At 46.0% G+C, this 21394-nt stretch overlaps 1 protein-coding gene across 5 annotated transcripts in view; it reads left to right on the forward strand.

The window, feature by feature from the left end:
- The first annotated feature begins 848 nt into the window (after positions 1 to 848).
- Positions 849 to 21394, forward strand: part of DVL3 (dishevelled segment polarity protein 3) — a 71183-nt gene continuing 50637 nt past the window's right edge. For all 5 annotated transcript variants that reach the window (XM_044289226.1, XM_044289222.1, XM_044289223.1 and 2 more), the window contains exon 1: positions 849 to 1448. In XM_044289226.1, the coding sequence (XP_044145161.1) occupies positions 1288 to 1448 (161 nt within the window). In that variant the 5' untranslated portion in view covers positions 849 to 1287. The remainder of the gene's footprint in view (positions 1449 to 21394) is intronic.

Genomic DNA, 21394 nt, shown 5'->3' on the forward strand with positions numbered 1-21394 from the left:
CTGTTTTCTGAGACACAATAGTCTTGGCTATGGTACAGATAATACAACCGGATCCGTTCATTACTGATGCAGATGGTTGTATTATCAGAACGGAAGCGTTTTTGCTGATCCACGACAGATCCAGCAGAAAACGCTGGTGTGAAAGTAGCCCAATGCATATGGCTCGCTCTGCAGTAAACAAAACTTTGGGGGCTGTTTCGTCAGACCAGTGATTTATACACCGCTCTGGCATCAGATGAGAGGTGCACATCTTGGGCCACCGGTGTGCCAGAGCTGAGATCTATACCAGGTCGGAGCGGATTTCAGGTATAGTGTACCACAGTTTCTGGCATAAATTGTAATGTGTCTCCGTCACACATTGTGGTATTAGAGGACAAAACCTTTTTTTGTGTGTGTGCGCGCAAAATGAAGCTTGCAAAAAAAGGGAGGCAGCACTCTGGCCCAGGGGCTTCATCCATCTCCCCCCATGCCTGCACTAGGCTGACACTGTATTAGGGGCACTTTTTTTTTTTATGGTGTTGTGGAAGCAATGTGGCTGTTCATATGGGGGCGTGGCCTGTATAGGTGGGTGGGGCTTATAGAAAGCAGCCAAGTGTGCCCTGAAGATCTACTTCACGCAGGATTTCCCTATATCGCTAACAAATCACACTGTGTCTACATGCTCTCTTGTAAATTTCTACGCCCGCTCTGCAACAAGTCCACCGCTTTACCACAACTACCACAGAGCCCATACATTCCAGGACTATAGATCCTTCCAGTAATCAGCTTAAGGGCGGATATCCGGCGCTACAGTGGGTCACATGATAAGGGGCGTGGCTGACGTTTCCAGCTCGCATCTGCGGCGCATGCGCAGGAAGCAGCTGGGGCTAGAATTTTTTACGCATGCTCAGATTTCAGGAGACGGACACCGAGTGACAGAAACAGACCGAGAAACCGGCCAGGAACTGGCGCCGAGAGAGTGAGCGTAGGCCTGCGTGCCCGTACGGGGAGCGTGAACGTCCTCGGGGCGTAACGGACGCGTGTTGTTGTCGGAGGAGCTAGCCTGGACAGCTCAGTTTGGGGCAAGGGCTGACAGGCCACACACCAAAGTGTTTATTAGTGCCCCCCACCCCCTCACTGCCGGCCTGACTCTCGCGTACCGCAGACTACTGACATCTCCCCTCTGCTATATTGTGTGCGCGTTCTTCCTATGGCCTCCCTTGCATGACAGCTCTTGGGGCTGGGCCCCTTCTCTCCCCTGGATAAAGTGCTCTCCTTCCGTGCTCCTCTCACCCCGGCTGGATCATCATGGGGGAGACCAAGGTTATTTACCATCTGGATGAGCAGGAGACCCCGTATCTAGTCAAGCTGCCGGTGCCATCTGATCGGGTGACCCTGGGAGACTTCAAGGGGGTGCTCAACAAACCCAACTACAAGTTCTTCTTCAAGTCTATGGACGATGATTTTGGGTGAGTGTCCTGCGCTCGGAGGGGCTGCTGCCTTATCCCCCCTGTCACATAATGTACCCTGTGGACTGGTCTCATACAAATCTCTGTGATATCCCACCTAGGGGATAGTAGATGGTATAGTAATCCGCGGCGGAAATTACCGAAAATATCCCATACCGCTATCATAGATCAAATAGCTGGTACCCTGTATATGGACGGTTGGTGGTCGCCCCACAGAAATGGACATTAGGCTATATATTACATTTACGTTATATCGCATACCGCTACCATAGATAAAATAGCTGGCGTCCTGCTAACGCCACACGTATACAGACCTGTATATGGACGGTTAGTGGTCGCGCCATAGAAATGGACATTAAACTATATATTACATTTACATTATACTACGTACCGCTACCATAGATAAAATAGTTGGTACCCTGTATAAGGACGGTTGGTGGTCGCACCATAGAAATGGAGATTAAGCTATATATTACATTTACGTTATACTACGTACCGCTACCATAGATAAAATAGCTGGCGTCCTGGTAACGCCACACGTATACAGACCTTTATATGGACGGTTAGTGGTGATCGCTTCTTATAAATGGACATTAAGCTATATATTACATTTCTGTTATATCGTGTACCATTATGGCTGGGTTCACTTCACATCTTGTTTTTGCCATCCGTTTAGCGTATACAAAAAACGTATACATTACAGAAGCTTCAGACTGATGTCAGAGTGGCATCCATCACCATAGAGTTCCATTGTAAAAAAAATAAAAATGTTAATGTATCTTATTTTTATTTTTTTCAATGTATAAGTCAAGCGAATAGCAGAAATGTGATGTGAACCCACCTTATAATAGATGAAATATCTGGTAACTCCACATGTTTACAGACCTGTATAAGGACGGTTAGCGGGGTATCTCTTCATAGAAATGGACATTAAGCTGTATATTACATTTCCGTTTATTCTATCGTAGATGAAGTCGCTGGCGTCCTGGTAACTCCACACGTATACAGACCTGTATATGGACGCTTAGTTGTTATTGCGCCATATAAATAGACTTTAAGCCGTATAATACATTTCCGTTTTATCGTGTACCGTTATAATAGATGACTGTTTGGTAAAGGTTACGTTTGGGCTTCGGTCTTCAGAATTTCTCTACAAGCCATGAATGTGCCCAGTCAGATGGGCTTAATGTCATCAAACATGGTATTTCCTATTAGTAAAAAGCCCTTGTCCACTCTTTTTGGCGTCCATGGGAATCCTAATGAATACGCATGCAATTCTTATTTCAAGTCCTGTGATGTGCAGGACAGAGACTGAGTCCAGGCCGGGAGTCATTGTTCTGGGGAATCGGGGTATGATAACATTGCTTTGATGCTGCGGGCAGACAGTGCCTGATATTACATAGCCGGAGTGATGTCATCGGCTGTGGACAGGAATGAGCCCCGGCATCCCTGAATACAATGGCTCGGCTCTGGGACTGTTTGCTTCTTCCATACCTCCTTGAAGCTCTGCCCAGGCCCTTTGTCTCCCGGAGATAGAGCAGAGCTACAGAAGCAGAGTCCAGAAAAGCGGGACCGAGCCTTCCTGGCAAATGTAAATGGCGCCATTGACGGCTCTATAGCCCTGTGCCTTTTGTGGGGTTGGGATACTACATCACTTTGCTATGTTGTTGCTGACTTGTTTGGAAGTAATACCTGACAGCGTGACGTATCGCTGCGCTTATGGTGTCGCTTGCAACAATGTAACATGAAGGCTTCTCCTATCCCCATTGAAGGAGCGTAAACCTGATCTCGTGTCAAATGTAAAGAAACAATCGCCCGGGGAAGGGATGCTCGCCTTGCGTTAGATTTCAGAGCGCTTTTGGATCAAGTTTCCATCATTCTTTCGTTTTGCGATGTAAAAGGGTGATTTGCGTTTATAGTGCTGCTTTCACCGGTTAACCTCTTGCCTTCCAGATATAGGATTAGATTATGTATTTTTTTTTTTTTTTTTACTGGTTTGGGTTTGTAGTGAAGTTCAAAAGCAGCAGTCTGTCCTCCGCCTGTAACTCCTGGGAGCAGGTCCAGGGCTGTAGGTGGCTCTGGGGACGAGGATTAGAGCGTTACTGGCACATGATGCTGTCACTTACAAGCGTACAATAGGAGAAGGGATATTAGTCATGTTAGCAGTGGTTTTATTGTGACACCACACATTTCATTAGCGCGATGTGTTTGTCAATGATGTCGACACGTTTGGCTATAATATTTAAGTAATATTATGATTTATTCAGCAGAAATGGACCTAAAATCTGTGGCAAAACCTGCATTTTCTGTGCAGATGTCTCCCGTTGTCTGTCAGTGTGTGAAATTGGTGGCAAAGTTCCCTGAACAGATGAATTCGAAAATCTGTAGCGTACCATCCCTGCATATTAATGGGGTTCTTGTAAAGCCCCGTTCACCGCGGTCGTAGTGCTGGTCCTTATCATCGATGTAGAAGGCTTCTGTCATTTGCTTGAAGACGTAAAAAACAAAGTTTAAAACATTTATGAAATATATTTTTGCTATTGAATACTTTAAAAACATCTAATATTGCATAAGACAGGCTACTTTCACACTTGCGTTTTTGCCTGATCCGGCAGGGATCACCACAAACGCTTCCGTAATTGATAGCACAACCGTCTGCATCCGTTATGAATGAATCCGGTTGTATTATCTTTCACATAGCCAAGACGAATCCAGCATTAAGACCATTGTAAGTCACTGGGGGACGGAACCATTTTCTATTGTGTCTGACACCATTGACTTGCATTGTGGGTCATGCCGGATCTGTTTTGCTCTGTATCCCATGCCGGACAGAAAACCGCGGATCCACAATACATGGGCGCCGTTCCGCATCACGGATGCGGACCCATTCATTTCAATGGGACCGCAAATCCGGATATGCGGAACGGTGTGGAATGGAACACTACAGGAGCACTACAGAGTGCTTTCTGGGGTTCCGTTCTGTGTTTCTGCCCGCAAAAAGATAGAGCAAGTTCTATCTTTTTGCGGAATGGAAGGATGGCGGACCCATTCAAGTGATCTCCATGCGCCTGCCCCACGTATGGTGCCTGTGCATTGCGGACTGCAATTTGCGGTCCACAGCACGGGCTTCACACTAAGGCTGTTTTTGTTGCAGATTTTCAGTTTGTTAAGACGGCGTGTACATCTGCTTTTTGTGAAATGTGAGAGGCTGTTACGGTCGAGCAACAGATCCCCGAACCGCCAGATCCCTATTTATTACATGAACAGTCTTGCTTGTTCGACCTTTTTGTCTGGCTGAAAGCTGGCATTATGCCAGAAAGCAGCCGTATCCCTGACCGATCCCTTTTGTAGTCAATAGGGATCCAGTGGTTCCCGGCACTATCCGGTTATTCCATATACTGGGAACTCCAACAGGCTCTTCCTCTGCCGGATCTCATAACGCAGATGGGCTCATTGAAGTCCAAATGTTTATCCTTCATGGACATCTTCACAGATAAAACAATCCATGGATTTTCCCCAGACATCAAATGGACACAGAAATGTGAACAGGGCCTAACTCCCTACTACTTGCCATTCTACTAACCACACTGAAAGCTGGTTCAGGCTGACGTGTCTGGTAGGTATACAAGCACTTCTGTTCTGTCGCCCCTGACACCAGGGTCTTGTAGAATTAACCTACATGATATGAGACCTCCCAGAGTGTCTGAGCCGTGGTGGTGGTCATACTAACCTGGTCCCCGCCTCTGGGTTTGGTCTCTATCTCCTTGGTGCGCTGATATTAACAATGGTTCACGTGACTCCAGGGGAGAAGGTCACCACTGCTGTGAGCGATTGGCTGCAGCGGTCACGTGTCCCCCCCCCCCCCCCCCCCCCAGCCCCATCAACAGGATGAGGATAGCACGCAGGGGAGCGATAAAGACTGAAGCCAGCAGCAGGGTCCAGGTAAGTAAGATCACCACAGCCGTTCACCCACTCTGGGGTCGGATATAATGTTGGTTAACTGTGGAAGTAACAGTTTACATGAAAGCTGTCAGTGCGGCAAAGAGATGCAGGAGTATGGTGGAGATACGTGGCCTCTGGTTATTCTGAGCCTCCACTCCCTTTATATTAAAGGGGTATTGCGGTTATAACCGAACTATCAGAAAGGTGGGGGCCCTACCGCTTGGTCCCCTTACCCTGTGGATCCCCCAATAAATCGATAGACCACCGCTCCATTTATTTCTATAAGAGCTCCGGAGATGGCGAAGTACATCGCCCTGCTATCTCCAGACCCCCTGTGAGGAGTACCCCTTTAATGTTTCACAATGACATGTACACCCACTGATGTTACCCTTGACTGAATGTTCTCCCTGGACAGCACACGCATTCATGGGTTGGAATGTGTTTGCTTACACGTCAGTGGTTTTCCACTGACATCCGGTCCGTGGAATAATCATGGAGACGTGCACTACTTTGGTCCATGAGAGGGATCTCCACTCTCTCTTTATATTAAAGGGGTATTGCGGTTATAACCGAACTCTCAGATCGCCTGCAAGAAGCAGATGCAGTGTTGCGGATGGTATGTAGTAGTATAGCACATCATACTTGGATACATTACTTTTAAAGCTAGAGTTTTTTTCTTCTTCTGTAGGTCTACGATCTGTTAAAGCAGTTGGCGGTAACCCTGCTCTAGTTGTCAGTGCTGCTAGACATAAAACTAGTAAAGGGGTTATTCCATGACTACAGCATTTCAAATGAAGTATTTTTGCAATAAACATTTAGTAAACACATTACTAGTTTTTTATGTACATTTTCCTTTCTGGTGGCGCCCCCTACTGTCCGTACTATGGTCCACCTTCTCCTGCATACAGCTGGTCTGACATGCTCAGTAACATCCATGCTCCCTTCTGACCTAGTAGTCTCATTGTGAAGCCGCCCAGACACCTTCATTCATACATCCTTAGGAATATGTAGCTGTAGTTCTCTCTAGACCTCTGGCACTCCAGCTGTTCTGAAACTACTACTTCCAGAATCCTCCTTTTACCTCTATAGGAGTAAAAAACAGCCAAGCCAGTGTGCATGCTGGGAGTTGTAGTTTCACAACAGCCAAAGGTTGCTGCTCTAGACAGTGGAAATGGGAATTTCAGGAGCGTGTTATACCATATGTGTCTTTGGTTTTATATGTGAGGGATTATTTTGTGCATGGGAGGGGTTAACAGGAACTAATTTCAGAGCTTCCTGGGAGATTCAGGCGTTTGATGAGCTGCTGCCCTCCCATAGAAAGGAAAGAAAGCCCTCCAGATAAGGATAAATTCACAATCCTTTCCGTTTTGCAGTCCGCAAATAACAGAACCGTGTTCGGATTTTGCGGACAAATGACTTCCGTTTGTGTTCTGTATGCCTTCCGTTTTTTACTGTCTGCAAAAAATGGAAGGAAAAAAATAAAAACAAGGGTCCATTCACACGTCTTCTAAATGGGTCCACATCGTTCCGCAATTTTGCGGAACAGGTGCAGACCTATTCATTTTCAATGGGGCCGGAATGTGCTGTCCACATCTGCACTTCCGGATCCGCACAAAAATAGAACATGCCCTATTCTTGTCTGCAGTTGCGGTGATGTGCGGTCCGCAAAATGCAAAACCCACATTGCCGGTGTCCGTGTTTTGCGGACTAGAAATGTGGAAACACGGATGCGGACAACATACTGAACGTTGTCCGCATATTTTATTCACCTATAGAAATGAATGGATCCGCATCTATTCCGCAAAATGCAGAACGGATGTGGATAAAATTATACGGTCGTGTGAATGTACCCTTAGGGTGCTGCCTCACGCTCAGATTTTTTTAATGCTGTTTTTGAAGCCAAAACGAGGAGTGGATTGAAAAAAGTGGAGAAGCAGTGCCTGCGCTTAAGGGCTGTTTCACACAGGCTTGTCCCTGACAGCTTTATGTCAGCATGATCCCGTTAGAGAAAGGTCTGGCGGAGGCACACAGCAGTATGTCAGAACTGTAAGGGTTACATAGTATCATAAATCACTATAATGCTATGCGACCCCCATAAGTGCTGGAAGCTCAGGATGGGTGCTCTTCCTGACACAAGGTGCGAGTCCAATGTGTGGAACTCGCTCGTGTCAAACTAGCCTAATACTTTCTCACCTGTAATGATCCACTCCTGATTTTGGCATCAAAATATTTGGGATAGGCCCTTTGATAGATAATTACAAATTTTAAAGTGTTTTTCAGAATTTTTACTGATGGAAGTAACAGTTCCATCAGTATGGGAGGGCAGCAGCTCAGTATCTGATTGGTGGAGGTCTGACACCCGGGACCCCCACTGATCAGCTGTTTGAGAAGGCATTGGTGCTCCTATGAGCGCCGCGGCCTTCGCTTGGCTTTTCCTAGGTTAGTGACAACATGTTCATGCAAGGGAATGGGGCTGAGTGCCATGCCAAGCACAGTCATTATACAATGTACGGCACTGCTTGGTAAGCTGCAAGAAGGTAGTAGTGCCCACAGGAGCCCACCGATCAGATACTGAGGATCTATCCAGAGGATGGGTGATCAGTAAAAAAAAAAAGTAGGGATCGACCGATTATCGGATTTACCGATATTATCGGCCGATATTCAGGATTTTGAACACCATCGGCATCTATTTTGCCGATATTCCGATAGTGTATGGGGAACACAGATCGCGCTGCTGACAGCGCTCTCCGTGTTCCCCTCAGCAGCACAGGGGAGAAGGAAGCAGTGTCTCCTCCCCCTGTGCTGCTGCCGCCAATGTAAGGACAGGGGACAGGAGGAGGGGAGGAGCTATGGCCACTGCTCCACCAATGAAGATTAATCTATCATTCATTCATATACAGGAGGCGGGAGCTGCAGGATCACATAGCCGGCTCCCGACCTCTATGAGCTGTAGCTGCGATCTGCGGTAGTTAACTCCTCAGGTGCCGCGGATCGCAGCTACTGCTCATAGAGGTCGGGAGCCGGCTATGTGATCCTGCAGCCAGCTCCCGCCTCCTGTATATGAATAAATGTGGGATTAAGCTTCATTGGTGGCGCAGTGCGCCCCCCCCCCCCCCCAAGCCCCCTAGTATCAGACATTGGTGGCGCAGTGCGCCCCCCCCGAGTGGTGGCACATAGGGCCCCCCCACCCCAGTCGCAGTGCGCCCCCCCACAGGATTCCCTCTCCCTTGCTCCTCCGATCGGAGCCCCAGCAGTGTAATGCTGGGGCTCCGATCGGTTACCTTGGCAGCCAGGACGCTATTGAAGCCCTGGCTGCCATGATAAGCTCCATGCTGCTGTGTGCACAAAGCACAGAGCAGCAGGGACAGTGTGAGCTCCTATTCACCCTGATAGATCTCTATCAGGGTGAATAGGACAAGGGTTCTAGTCCCTAAGGGGGCTAAAAGTTAGTTAAAAAAAAAGTTACCAAAAAAATAATAAAAACACCAAAATATTAAATATACACATGAACAATAAACATTAATTTTCAGCAGATTTGTGGGAATTTTTTTTTAATGAAAATTCCCAGAATATCGGTATAAATTATCGGCTATCTGCCTGAAAGTTCACAAATTATCGGTATCGGCCCTAAAAAATCAATATCGGTCGATCCCTAATTCTAAGCCTTTTGGTTATTGGGATAAATCTGGATCATGCTACAGCAAATTACAGAAAATGACAAGTTGTCCCTCCAAACTTCCTTGCCCTTTCTAGTTCGCTGGCGATTCTGCCATGAGCTGAAGACTCAGATAAGCTGAATTGATATTCCTGACACCCCCATTGAAAAGACTGTGGTTATTGGGCAGCGCATCACTAGTACCCAGACCGTCGGACATGGCTGCCTTGTTTCAAAGCTGCATTGCTGCTTTCAGAGCAGGAGCAGAAGTTCTGCCATCCCCAGTTTCAAGCAGTCACATTTTTCCAATGTACATTTAGGCCTCTTGCACGCGAACGTGCCGTGTTTTGCAGATCCGCAAAGCACGTATGCCACGCATGTGCCTTCCGCAATTTGCAGAGCGGAACAGACAGCTCATTATAGAAATGCCTATTCTTTTCCGGAAAAAGGGACAAGAATAGGACTTTATCTATCATTTATGCGGACCACGCATCTTTTGCGACCCCATTGAAGTTAATGGGTCCACACCCGAGCGGCAAAAAATGTAGCTCAGATGCGGAACCAAACCACGGTCATGTGCAAGAGGCCTTAGGCTACATGCACACGACCGTATGTATTTTGCGGTCCGCAAATTGCGGATCTGCAAAAAAAAACGATGCCATAGTTGTTTGTTTTGGGCGGATCCATTGTAAGGCTACTTTCACACTGCCGTTTTAGGGTCCGCCTGTGAGATCTGTTTCAGGGCTCTCACAAGCGGCCCCAAATGATCAGTTTAGCCCCAATGCATTCTGAATGGATAAGGATCTGTTCAGAATGCATCAGTTTGGCTCCATTCCGCTCTGGAGGCGGACACAAAAACGCTGCTTGCAGAGTTTTGATGTCCGCCTGGCGATGCGGAGCCAAACGGATCCGTCCTGACTTACAATGTAAGTGAATGGGGACGGATCTGTCTACATTGACACAATATTGGTGCATTTGTAAACGGATCCGTCCCCCATTGACTTTCAATGTAAGTCAGGACGGATCTGTTTGACTTACACTTAGTTAAAAAAAAAGTCTGTGTATGCAGACGGATCCATACTAAACGGATACCATAGTTTGCATTTATAGGTGTGGATCCGTCTGTGCAGATACCAGACGGATCTGCACCTAACGAAGGTGTGAAAGTAGCCTTACAATGCCTAAAACGGACAAGAATAGGACGTGTTCGTTTTTTGTTTTTTTTTGCGGGGCTACGGAATTGACATACGGATAGCATACGGTGTGTTGTCCGCATTTTTCGCGGATCCATTGAAATGTATGGGGCCACATACTATCCGCAAAAACAAAAAAAAACGGATCGGACACGGAAACAAAATATGTTTGTGTGCGTGAGGCCTTAGGCTGAAATCCTTGTAAATGTCACATATACAAAGTAAAAAAGGGATTTAGAAACCAGTTTTGTAAATGTTTAACCTGTAAATCCCCTTGTTCTCACCATCCTCTATCATATTGTTCAATAAAAGCAACGGACAGGTACAATTTGGGATTGCAGTGAATCTGAATTCTGTAATATTGTAGAGTTGTGGAAGTCACTTTGTAAAATACAGTGGTCCCCCAAGTTACAAGGCGACTATTGTAAGTTGAAATCATTTTAACTTGGGACCATGACTGTATGGAAAACTAGTAATTGGTTTCAAAGCCCCAAAATAAGAGAAAAATAACATTTAAATAAAATAAGCAGATAACGAAGACACACCTTTCCATATAACAGTGAAAAATAGATTCTGGAGGTGATGCCATCACTTTCTATGTGAGGACAGGAGCTTCTTCAGGGTCCTGTACAGCACACGGTCTACCAGAAAAATGACATGGAGCCGTCCTCATCTGGCATCCAAAGGAGAGGTTCATCCTGGTGCAGATGGAGGTCTGCACAGAACATGTAGTACCGCACCATACTGTTAAAAAACATACTATGGTCCTTCATATACAATGGCCTCAGGATACCTATATTTTCAACATACAATGGCCATTTCTAGGACTCGATGTACAATGTCTCGGACTCTGAACCAACCAACCAACATTGCCAGCTATCAACTGGCCATGTTGGTTGGATCCAAGTCTGAGACCTTTTACATTGAGTCCCAGAAAAAGCCATTTTATGTTGACAATATTGTATCTTGAGTAGTGTTGAGCGAACTTGTGTGTTCAAGTTTGGCTACTTGGTTTGGGATATCTAAGAATTCAGTTATGGTTTCTGCTTGTCACGGACCATAACTTATGGTGCGTGGTAGCGGAATCCATAACAGAATTCTTAGATATCCCGAACCTTGTACGCAGAACTTGAAAACGGAAGTTCGCCCATCCATAATCCTGAGGTCATTGTATCTTGAGGGACCATTGTGTATTGAGATATTTACCGTGATGTGTTGTAAAGCCTGCATTGAGTTTTTCACTTTTGTTATGCAAGTCTGTGGATCTAATGGAGAAGTTCTGAGCTCCAGCAGGTACTTTGCTATGTATTCTAGATGTCTATGTAGAAGTAAATGTTACATGGGCTGTCATGTGTTTTCTCCTGTATTTGGTACAATTCCTATATTTTCTCCCTACTAAGTACTTTACATATAGTGAGTGGCTTTAGCCTCATTTGTAGACCTAATACAGGACAAGACACAGAAGTATTTTTCAGTAAGGTAAATGTATGAGGGTTGTTTTAAATCCCTTTCGATTCCTGTAATTTCGGTGTGCAGAGTTGGGCACATGGAAGCAGTCACAAGCAGGCAGGAATTTGAGGCGGCTCTTGGTCTTTTAACATGCCCCCCTCCCTCCCCACACACCCTTCAAGCGGTGCCAGACCATTTGAAGATTCCAGGCCGAGGGGATGACTGCAGATGTGAGACTCCTTCCATGGGAGATAGAAAAGGAATCCTTTACACTTCTCACACCCAACTTGTAACCATTAAAGGAGACCTGGGAAGTAAAAAAAACAAAAAAGTATTTAGTACATGATGTAGACCAGGGTTACTTGGCTACTTAGTCCCGAATTTTGGTATTGCTGGCCTATCCTCGGCATAGGCTATTCATTTCTAAACAATGGGCGTCTGACACCCTGCATCACCACCTCCGATCAGCTGTTCTGGAGTATCTCCAGTGGTGGGACTGTCCATTGTGTAGTGGACTGGGCTGGTTACTGCCGCTCTCCCCACATTGAAGTGAGTCCACTACATAATGAATGGAGCAGTGTAGGTTCTGAGTCAGATGTGCAAAGTAACGTCTGGTGCAGGTGCTAGACCCCCACCAATCTAATTTCAATTGCCTATCCTGAAGGTAGACCATCAATATCAAAATCCTGTATAGCCTCCTTAACATGATTGATCACCTTTGGGGGGCTTTTCCTGCTCCTTCGGTCCCTTACCACCACTGCTTCATTCTCCACATGTCAACATCCGGTTAGACTTGGGTCACATGGCCGCCGCAACCAATGACTGGGCACAGTAGTGACGTGTGTCATGTCATTGGGTCATGTGACGAATGGGGTACATGTCACTGCTGCAGCAGACATGTGACCTGCTGTCTAACCAGATGTTGACACGCAGAGCAAGGCGGTGGCAGGGAGCAGGTAAGTATGCTTCCCTCTGCATGTCCTGTGACGTAGGGGGTTTTCCAGATAGGCCCACCGAAGGTGAACAACCCATTAAGGTCCTTTTACACAGTCCAGTGATTGAACATTCGTACAATCATTGCCATGTGTGAACATACTCCTGATTAGGCCTCATGTGTACACGACCGTATGTTTGGTCCACATCTGATCCGTATTTTATGCTGGACGGATACAGGACCATTTATTTCAATGAGGCCTAAAAAGATGCGGATAGCGCACCATGTGCTGTCTGCATCCATATGTCTGTTCCGCAGCTCCGCAAAAAAGATAGAACATGTCCTATTCTTGTCCATTTTTGCGAACAAGGATAGGAGATTTCTACAGGAGTAAAAAACATTGTAATGCACACGGCCAGAATCCGTGATTTGCGGACCACAAACCTGATACGGTCGTGTGCATGAGCTTATTTGTTGGGAGATTGCATCTTTTATGCGGCAGTATAAAGCATAGTCTGTCAGCAGTTTAGACGGATGTGCACAGTTTGAGAATAGACTATCAAATAGTGCGAATAAAGCTCCCTGGCTGCTCTTTTTGAGCACTGTATAAACATCAGAGTCCGATGGTCTCCTCAGTCACATGGTTTGTCCACATGACCGCTGTCTGCGCTTCTGCCCAGGCACTGAACAGTAGCTCAGCATGTTCAGCACATGCGCGGATGCAAGCAGCAGGATCTCCTGTATCTGTGCACACGCTGGCCATGTTTAGCTATTGTTCGGCGCAGAAGTGGAGGCAGCCGATTAAGCGGCCACTTGAATAAAACACCCGACCGCCAACATTTAACATAGAGACCGCTTGTCTCCAATGTTTGCGCAAGTCGTACAAGAGCAGCCGGGACCTTTATTTGCACAGTGACGGTATGATATTTCTAAAAGAACTAAGTACACTTGATCAAAGCAAATCACCCTGCTAGAGTACGTTCTTCACAAGCTGGAGTAGATCCAAAAGGAGAGAAAATGACTTCAAAACTAAAAGACCACACACTGCATAAAAGACTGCATGTGTGAACCTGCCCTAAAATAGTCAAATAATGGTCACTCTTGTACCAGGTTCATAGCAAACTGTTTCTATCGGACCAGCCGGATAGGTAGCCATATAAATCATTGTCTTACTCAAGGGTGGACGTTGTCCTAAAGGAGCTTCATTTCACTTTTGGATAGTTTCCATTATTCCCTGTGATTAGAGAGGCTGGTGGTCATCACTGGTTACTTCTCTGTGGACGCTCGTTTATCACGGTAAGTAGATATGACATGAATTTCAGTGTGGAATCTGCACCAATATCTACTATATCTACCAAATTATTTTCGGTGGAAAAGCCATGGATTAGCCTCAATGATTAGCTGTTCCTTGTGCAGATCTTCTGCAAGACTGCAGTGGAGATAGCCCTGCTTGTGTTGTCCTCCTCAGCTCCTCCTCTCTGGAGTACTAAAGAGGCGAGTGGGGGAACTATTACCCAAATAAGTGGAGTCTAGACCTTTCTTCGGTCATTTACAATGGGCACAATGTGTGTTTTAGGCTGCCAGCCTGTGGAGCCACCAGCTGCTTTCCAGTTAGCACAGAGTCATTAGCTATACTAATATGGGTACTAATGGTCCCCCGATGAAGCCGTACATTACTCTTCAGCAGAAACGCGTCGAGACTAAACTGCCCGTCAGGCCCATCTTTCTTATAATAACCCAAAGGGTGGATTAGGTTCAAAATGATCCCAGAGCAGTTGTCTGCTATAGGTAGTTGGTAGGGAAATTCCAGGTTAATACAAGGCACTTTGGGCCACCTGGGCAATCAGAATAGATCTGGGTTTTTGGGACAGTTGGGGAGCAGCCTACAAGGTGTAAAAAGTTGTCACAGGCCCCTGTTCTGTAACTTTTAACACCCGTGCACCAATCTTTGCGCATGGTCTGAGCTGCGCCTAGGCCAAGTGACCGATAGTCGTGACGTAACTGGCCGATGGGAGCTTTCTGTGGAGTGGAGCTTACAACGGTCAGGTTTCTGGTGGAAGGTTTTGGTGCTCGGTCGGCTGCAGACCCTCGCTTACCTGTCTTTCTGTTGTGGGTCCTGCTTGCGTTGACCAGGTGCAGACGCCTGCTGAGATAAACACTTCTTGAAGAGATTGCTTATTCTTGCTTTGCGAGCACTTTTTGTGCAGTTTATCTTGGCAGGCAGGCAGTATTCTGGGAATTTACTGAACACTGATCTATTACCTTCATATACCATTTTATTTTTATACCAGCACTGCATATAAACCTTCAGAATTCTTGAGGACACTTATTTTTTTGTATGAATATGTCCATTTATTGAATTTGCTGTATTGGCATAACATGACGTGTAAAAGAATTAGGATACAGTCCCATGTGGCAGCGGCCGTGTGTGGATGAAAACCCATGCCCCTAATTGATTGATGGTGGACACTTACCTTTGCAAGTAAAACTGCTGTATTTCCAGCAAAATTGTGCTGTCCACACTGCACATGGGTGTCGTTTTCACCGACGAGCCATCACTGTGGCATCATCCCCCTTAGGCTGGGTTCACACTTGAGCGTTGCGCAAACGCGCGTTTTAGACGCGCATTTTTATGCGCGTTTTTGTAATAGTAAACGCGCGTTTGTGTGATTCACTACAGTGTCCTATGGCCACAAACGCCCCAAAAGTCGCTCATGTACTTTTTGGAGCGTCGGGCGTTTTACAGCGCGATCGTACGCGCTGTAAAACGCCCAAGTGTGAACCATTCCCATAGGGAATCATTGGTTTCTCCTTGTTGAGCGTTTTACAGCGCGTAGGAACGCGCTGTAAAACGCTCAGGTGTGAACCCAGCCTTAGGCTAACTGCACACGTTGCAGATCATGTGCAGATTTTCTGCGTGGATATTTGTGCAGATTTTGCTGCATGCTTGCTCTCAGTTGAGCTCCATTAAATGGGAGGCGGTTTCAGCGCAGATTTGGCCCAGTTTCTGGCACCAAATCCACACTGAAACCAGTTCCCTAAGAAACTCAGACTGAACATACCCTTACATGTGGACGTACCCTTGAAATACCATTTAAACGGACTACTGTGCAGCCATGGGTGCACGTCATTCATCTTGTACATTTTCCAAACCCACAAAATAATCCTTGTACTCAGTGTTTGCCATCGTCATATCTCCGAAAGGGTTGGACACGACTGCTTGGCACCCTTCTGCTGAAGGTGCTTAAATGCCAAGACACAGTGTAGAACCAGATGGGCCCATTATAAGTCAAGGGAGGGGGGATTTTACAGAATCCTTTGTATCTGTCCCGAATCCTATGAGAACAGAAGCCGACACCAGTTTAAGCAGATGATGATTTTTAGGCTACTTTCACACTAGCGTTTGGGGCTCCGCTTGTGAGTTCCGTTCAAAGGCTCTCACAAGCGGCCCGAACGCTTCCATCCAGCCCTAATGCATTCTGAGTGGACGCGGATCCGCTCAGAATGCATCAGTCCGGCAGCGTTCAGCCACCGCTCCGCTCAGCAGGCGGACACCTGAACGCTGCTTGCAGCGTTCAGGTGTCCGCCTGGCCGTGCGGAGGCAAACGGATCCGTCCAGACTTACAATGTAAGTCAATGGGGACGGATCCGTTTGAATATGACACACTATGGCTTAATTTTCAAACGGATCTGTCCCCTATTGACTTTCAATGTAAAGTCTGGACGGATCCGTCTGAGGCTACTTTGACACTTAGAATTTTTTTTACAATATAATGCAGACGGATCCGTTCTGAACGCAAGTGTGAAAGTAGCCTAAGTGGTGAATAACACCACTGAATTACCCCTGAGTTAACGGCATAGGTCATTAATATCCGATTGGTGCACTCCAACCAATCGGCTGTGCCGGTGCTGAGGCTAGCTCCTTTCCAAGTGTCGTGGCCGTGCTGCGTTAATGCAGCTTATCTCCCATTGACGTGAGCTGCGGTAACCTGGCATGGTCACTACACTTTGACCAGAGCTGTGCAGGTATTTTCCAGTGCCAGAGCCTGCAGGGAAGAGCTGATTTGTGGGCGTGCTTGGTGTCGGACCCTTACCTATCAAATATTATTGGCCTATCCTGAGGATGTGCCGTTATTATCAGCAGCTTGGAAATACCCTTTTAAAATGCATAATAAAAAACATAGCGGGAGATTTATCAAACTGGTGTAAAGTAGAACTGGCTTAGTTGCCCATAACACCAATCAGATTCCACCTTTTATTTTTGACAGCTCCTTCGGAAAATGGAAGGAGGAATCTGATTGGTTGCGATGGGCACTAAGCCAGTTCTACTTTACACCAGTTTGATAAGTCTCCCCGTTAGTGTGAACTCAACCTTCACACGGTCAGTATTTGGTTAGTAATTTCCAGTATTTGTGAGCCAAAACCAGGAAAAGATCCAAAGCCTCAAAAAGGCACATATATTTCCGTTATACTGTTTCTCTGTAGATTCCACCCTGGTTTTGTCCTTTAGATTAAAAATATAACCAGATACTGAGGGCTCATGCACACCGCCATATGTATATTGCAGTCAACAAAAAATCTGTTTTTTGCGGAACGGAACAGCTGGCCCCTAATAGAACAGTACTATCCTTGTCCGTAATGCGGACAATAATACGACATGTTCTATTTTTTTTGTGGGACGGACATATGGAAACGGAATGCACATAGAGTAACTTCCATAATTTTTTTTACATTTTTTTTTTGCAGACCTATTGAAATGACTGGTTCCGCATACAGTCTGCAAAAGGAACGGACATGGAAAGAAAATACGTTCATGTGCGGAAATGGCCTTAGGGTCCATGCACATGACTGTGTCGGTCTGAACTGACTGTATCATAGTCCATTATACCTTACTATGGGGTCAGGGGAACCGGCCCGGGAGGTGCGGCCGACACCAAGGAGCGACATGTCAGGACAGCGGATGGGTCCGCTAAAGAGATTGTATCCATTATTGTGTCCAGCTCCCTGTGCACATTAGGCATTGGTTTAGTGTGCGTTTTTCACCGTGCGGTTAGGCTGTAGCTGTGTTTCCTTATTACGTCATTAAAAGTACAGGACAGGGGACAGGTGTCGGACACTATGGTCCCCCCTACGCTGACACCTGTTTTGTCCCAATGGGTGCTACAGAGGCATCCGCCCACTTACTGTTCTTCATCCCTCCATAGTCTTCGGGGGATGGGACACTTTGTCAGGTCTTGATATGACAGCTGTGGATCTGCTATTCCTCACTTTTGGGAGATTGTAAATTCTGCCAGTTTAAAAAAAACATAGTAAGGCGCTGTTTTCGGTCCGCATGCGGCCATGTGCTCGAGGTTTTAGAGTACCTGAATGTCTCTTTCCATAGGCTTTCTCCTTAGAACAGAGGTCGAGAACACGTCAGCAAGTGAAGACCCTCCTGACCTTCGTAAAGGTTGCAGTGTATTAAAGGGGTATTCCAGTAGGTAAGTTATCCACTATCCACAGAATAGGGGATAACTATCAGATTGGTTGTTGTCCTACCACTGGGATCCCCACCGATCATGATAGCGGGGACCCCTATCCCCGGAGAGGCCGGTCGCACGCGTTCAGCCACTCCATTCATTTCTATGGAGGTAGATGTGCGCCCTATTCAGCTACCTCCAAAACTCCCATCGAAATGAATGGAGCGGCCGAACGCGTGTGATCGGCCTCTCCGGTCATTTCAGCGAACACAGGGACTGGGCCCAGCGTTAAGACCCCCCACTGATCTGTGGATAGGGGAAAACTTTTACCTACTGGAATACCCCTTTAAGCTAATGAATCCTTTCCTCAGCTAAAAAGTACTTGGTATGAGATTTCTTAGATTATTATGTACTAGAAGATATCTTCTGTACTATAATACTATGAGTACCTTCTTTTTTTTCATTACTGTACTATTGCATTTGTGAACCCTTTTTTTCTTTGTGAAATCTGGACCAGATCCCATAGAAGTGGAGAAAGTTGAAGGGAAATGTGCATGGAGCCATTTGGGGTGCGCACGGCTGCCGTCTGGCACATTCTGTTGGCTTTCACTGCTTGCTGATGACAGCTGGTCACAAGCTGAATGGATTTCTCAATAGTCCTATGAAGGAAAAACCTGTTAATATTCTACTTATTATTTTGAACTATTTTTGCGGTGGAAAAGCAAGACAATGAGCATAACATGATTGGTAAAAAGGCAACAGAAAGGTGACGGTACACCCAGTAGGTAGAGAGACAAAATGCCAAGCGCAAATATTTGCCCATTTCATACTATATAGGTAGAATATAGATTGTACTACCTAAAGCTTAATTCACATGTCAGCGTTTGGTCAGTGATTGTGAGCGGAAACCAAGATTGGAGCCTCCACAGACATAAGGTCTAAGGCCTCGTTCACATTTCCGTTTTTCACTGACGTGTGCTGTCTGCATTTTCTGCCGACAGCAGATGTACCCATTGATTTAAATGTGTCCACATTTCAGTATTTTTTTTACTGACTGTGGGCCAGTAAAAAAAAGATAACGGAGACATGCACTACTTTGACCTGTGATGTGGACCAAGCACACCCGTGAAAATCAGTGACACACATCCGTGTTGCGTCCGTTTTTCACTGATGACTAATAGGAGATTCTTTGGAAATGAATTTTCAGTTGAGCAACGCCAGTGAATTACAGATGGTAAAAACGGACACGCGGATCAACCACGGGTCCTTTATGGATATATTCATGGATGAAACGCATACGCTTTTTTTCACGGATGTGACACTGACACAGAAATGGGAACGAGATCTGCACCTGTTCTGTGTTTAGAGCCGCGCCTGATTTTGGCTCACAATCACTGACCGAACACTGACGTATGAATGGGTTCTCGGGTGATAAATGTATGCCATTGGGGGTGCACGTGTGTGACCACTGCTCTAGTCACTTATATGGGGTTGATGGAGATAGCTGTGCAGTATTTCTCCCAAAGACAGAGAATGTGCAGTCCCATACCAGGGGACCCCCCTTCTTGTGATTGCAAGGGTCCCGGCTGTCGGACCCCCAGCAATCTTACATTAATCACCTATCTGGTGGGTAGGTGGTAAAATATTGTTCGTGGATCAACGCCCCGACATGGTGTGGATATGCAAGCAAATTTGCCGCCAGGGATTTGTATTTAGCAAACAGATCTTTCACGCACTGACAAAAATTGTAAATTGACCTGCGGTGCCAGCAGTAAAATCCACAGCGTGAAAATTGGGGCTGCAGAGTTCCTCCTTTGCAAGGCGAAACAGTGGAAAAACCCTGCAGCAGAAATCTTTCCCTCATAGATATAGATATGTCATCGACATAGTTGTTAGGGGGAAATAAGGCTCTGTTCACATCATGCTCGGGGTCTACATGTGCCCGGTGATGGTAGTGACACATATGCCGAATCTATCCCTAGTGCCCTATGAACTCCAAGGGGCTGAAAATGTCCCTTGGACATACACCAGGCAGCTTTCAGTATATGAAAGTGCAGTCTGCTACTGACTTCTATACAGCAATGTGTATTGTGCGCCGCATGTAGTAGCGTACATTGGGAATGTGTCGGAAAATCTTTTGACCAACAGGAGAGGCCCGAGAGCGGTTTCTTATGGATCTCGATCCTCAGACATCTAAGGGCTGTTTTACACGAGCGAGTCCATTGCGGGAATCGCGCTCCGTGTGTAAGCGGGATCCTCCGCTCTGGACCTGCAGGAGCGCAGTGGCATTATCATGATTTATAATACTGTGTGTCTCTGAGTGGCCTTTTTTCCACAGAATCCTAGTGCCATAAAGCTGTCAGTATGATTCTGTAGAAATAAGGCCATGCAGAGACACACAGCATTATAAATCAGTATAATGCCCTGAGCTCCTGCAAGTCCAGAGCGGAGGATCACACTCGCACACGGAGCCTGATTCCCAGCAATGGACTCGCTCGTGTGAAACATGCTCTAAGGCATTGGAGTTTGGTTTTCTTTCTACCTTTTTTTTTTTTTTAATCATATTTTTTTATTTATTTTTTCTCCTTTTTAAAAGTTGGTGAATTTTGAAATCTTTAGCTTGTCACTTTGGATACAGTTCAGAGAGCATAGAGTATTTGTGTAGAAGAAAACCCCATAAAGGCCTGCTAAGAACGTCCATAGACAACCCTCTAACACAGTTCTTGATAAGTTTGTAGAATTCAGATTTATCAGTCCTCTATTATTCCTCCTCCTCTTTCATATGTGAATCACGGACGTGTGCCCTCCGTGTATTCACACCTCAGTTTCCCACCACGGAGGCATATACCCTATTTTGTCTGTGATTACGGATCCCTCCTGAACATTATAGTCTGTGTCCATGAAAACCACAGACCTAACACGGATGTCATCCATGTTTAGTTTATGGTTTTCACGCATTATTGCAGGGTCCATGGATTATGGGTGACTTGTGGAGGGCAGAAACAGACACTCGCGAACATGAATTTTTGACAGACCTCTATATGGGTGAACCGCTGACCAGCTTGCCAGAACTGTCCTCACTGACACGGATGTGTGAAGGAGGCCTGAAGTGTTACCATTTAGGGTTATTTCCCTGCACACTGACATTGTCCAGTCAGTGCTGGTTGTGAGACGTAGGAAAGGGTAGCCTCCCTTTATTAATATATTCATAAATTTCTAGGAGGAGTAATAGAGGAATTGCAAAATGCAGGGTTCTTAAAAAAAAAAAAAAAAAAAAAAAAAGCTCTACAATCATCATTTCATGGGAAATACCA

This window comes from Bufo gargarizans, chromosome 4 (assembly GCF_014858855.1).
Source record: "Bufo gargarizans isolate SCDJY-AF-19 chromosome 4, ASM1485885v1, whole genome shotgun sequence".
Classification (NCBI taxonomy): domain Eukaryota; kingdom Metazoa; phylum Chordata; class Amphibia; order Anura; family Bufonidae; genus Bufo; species Bufo gargarizans.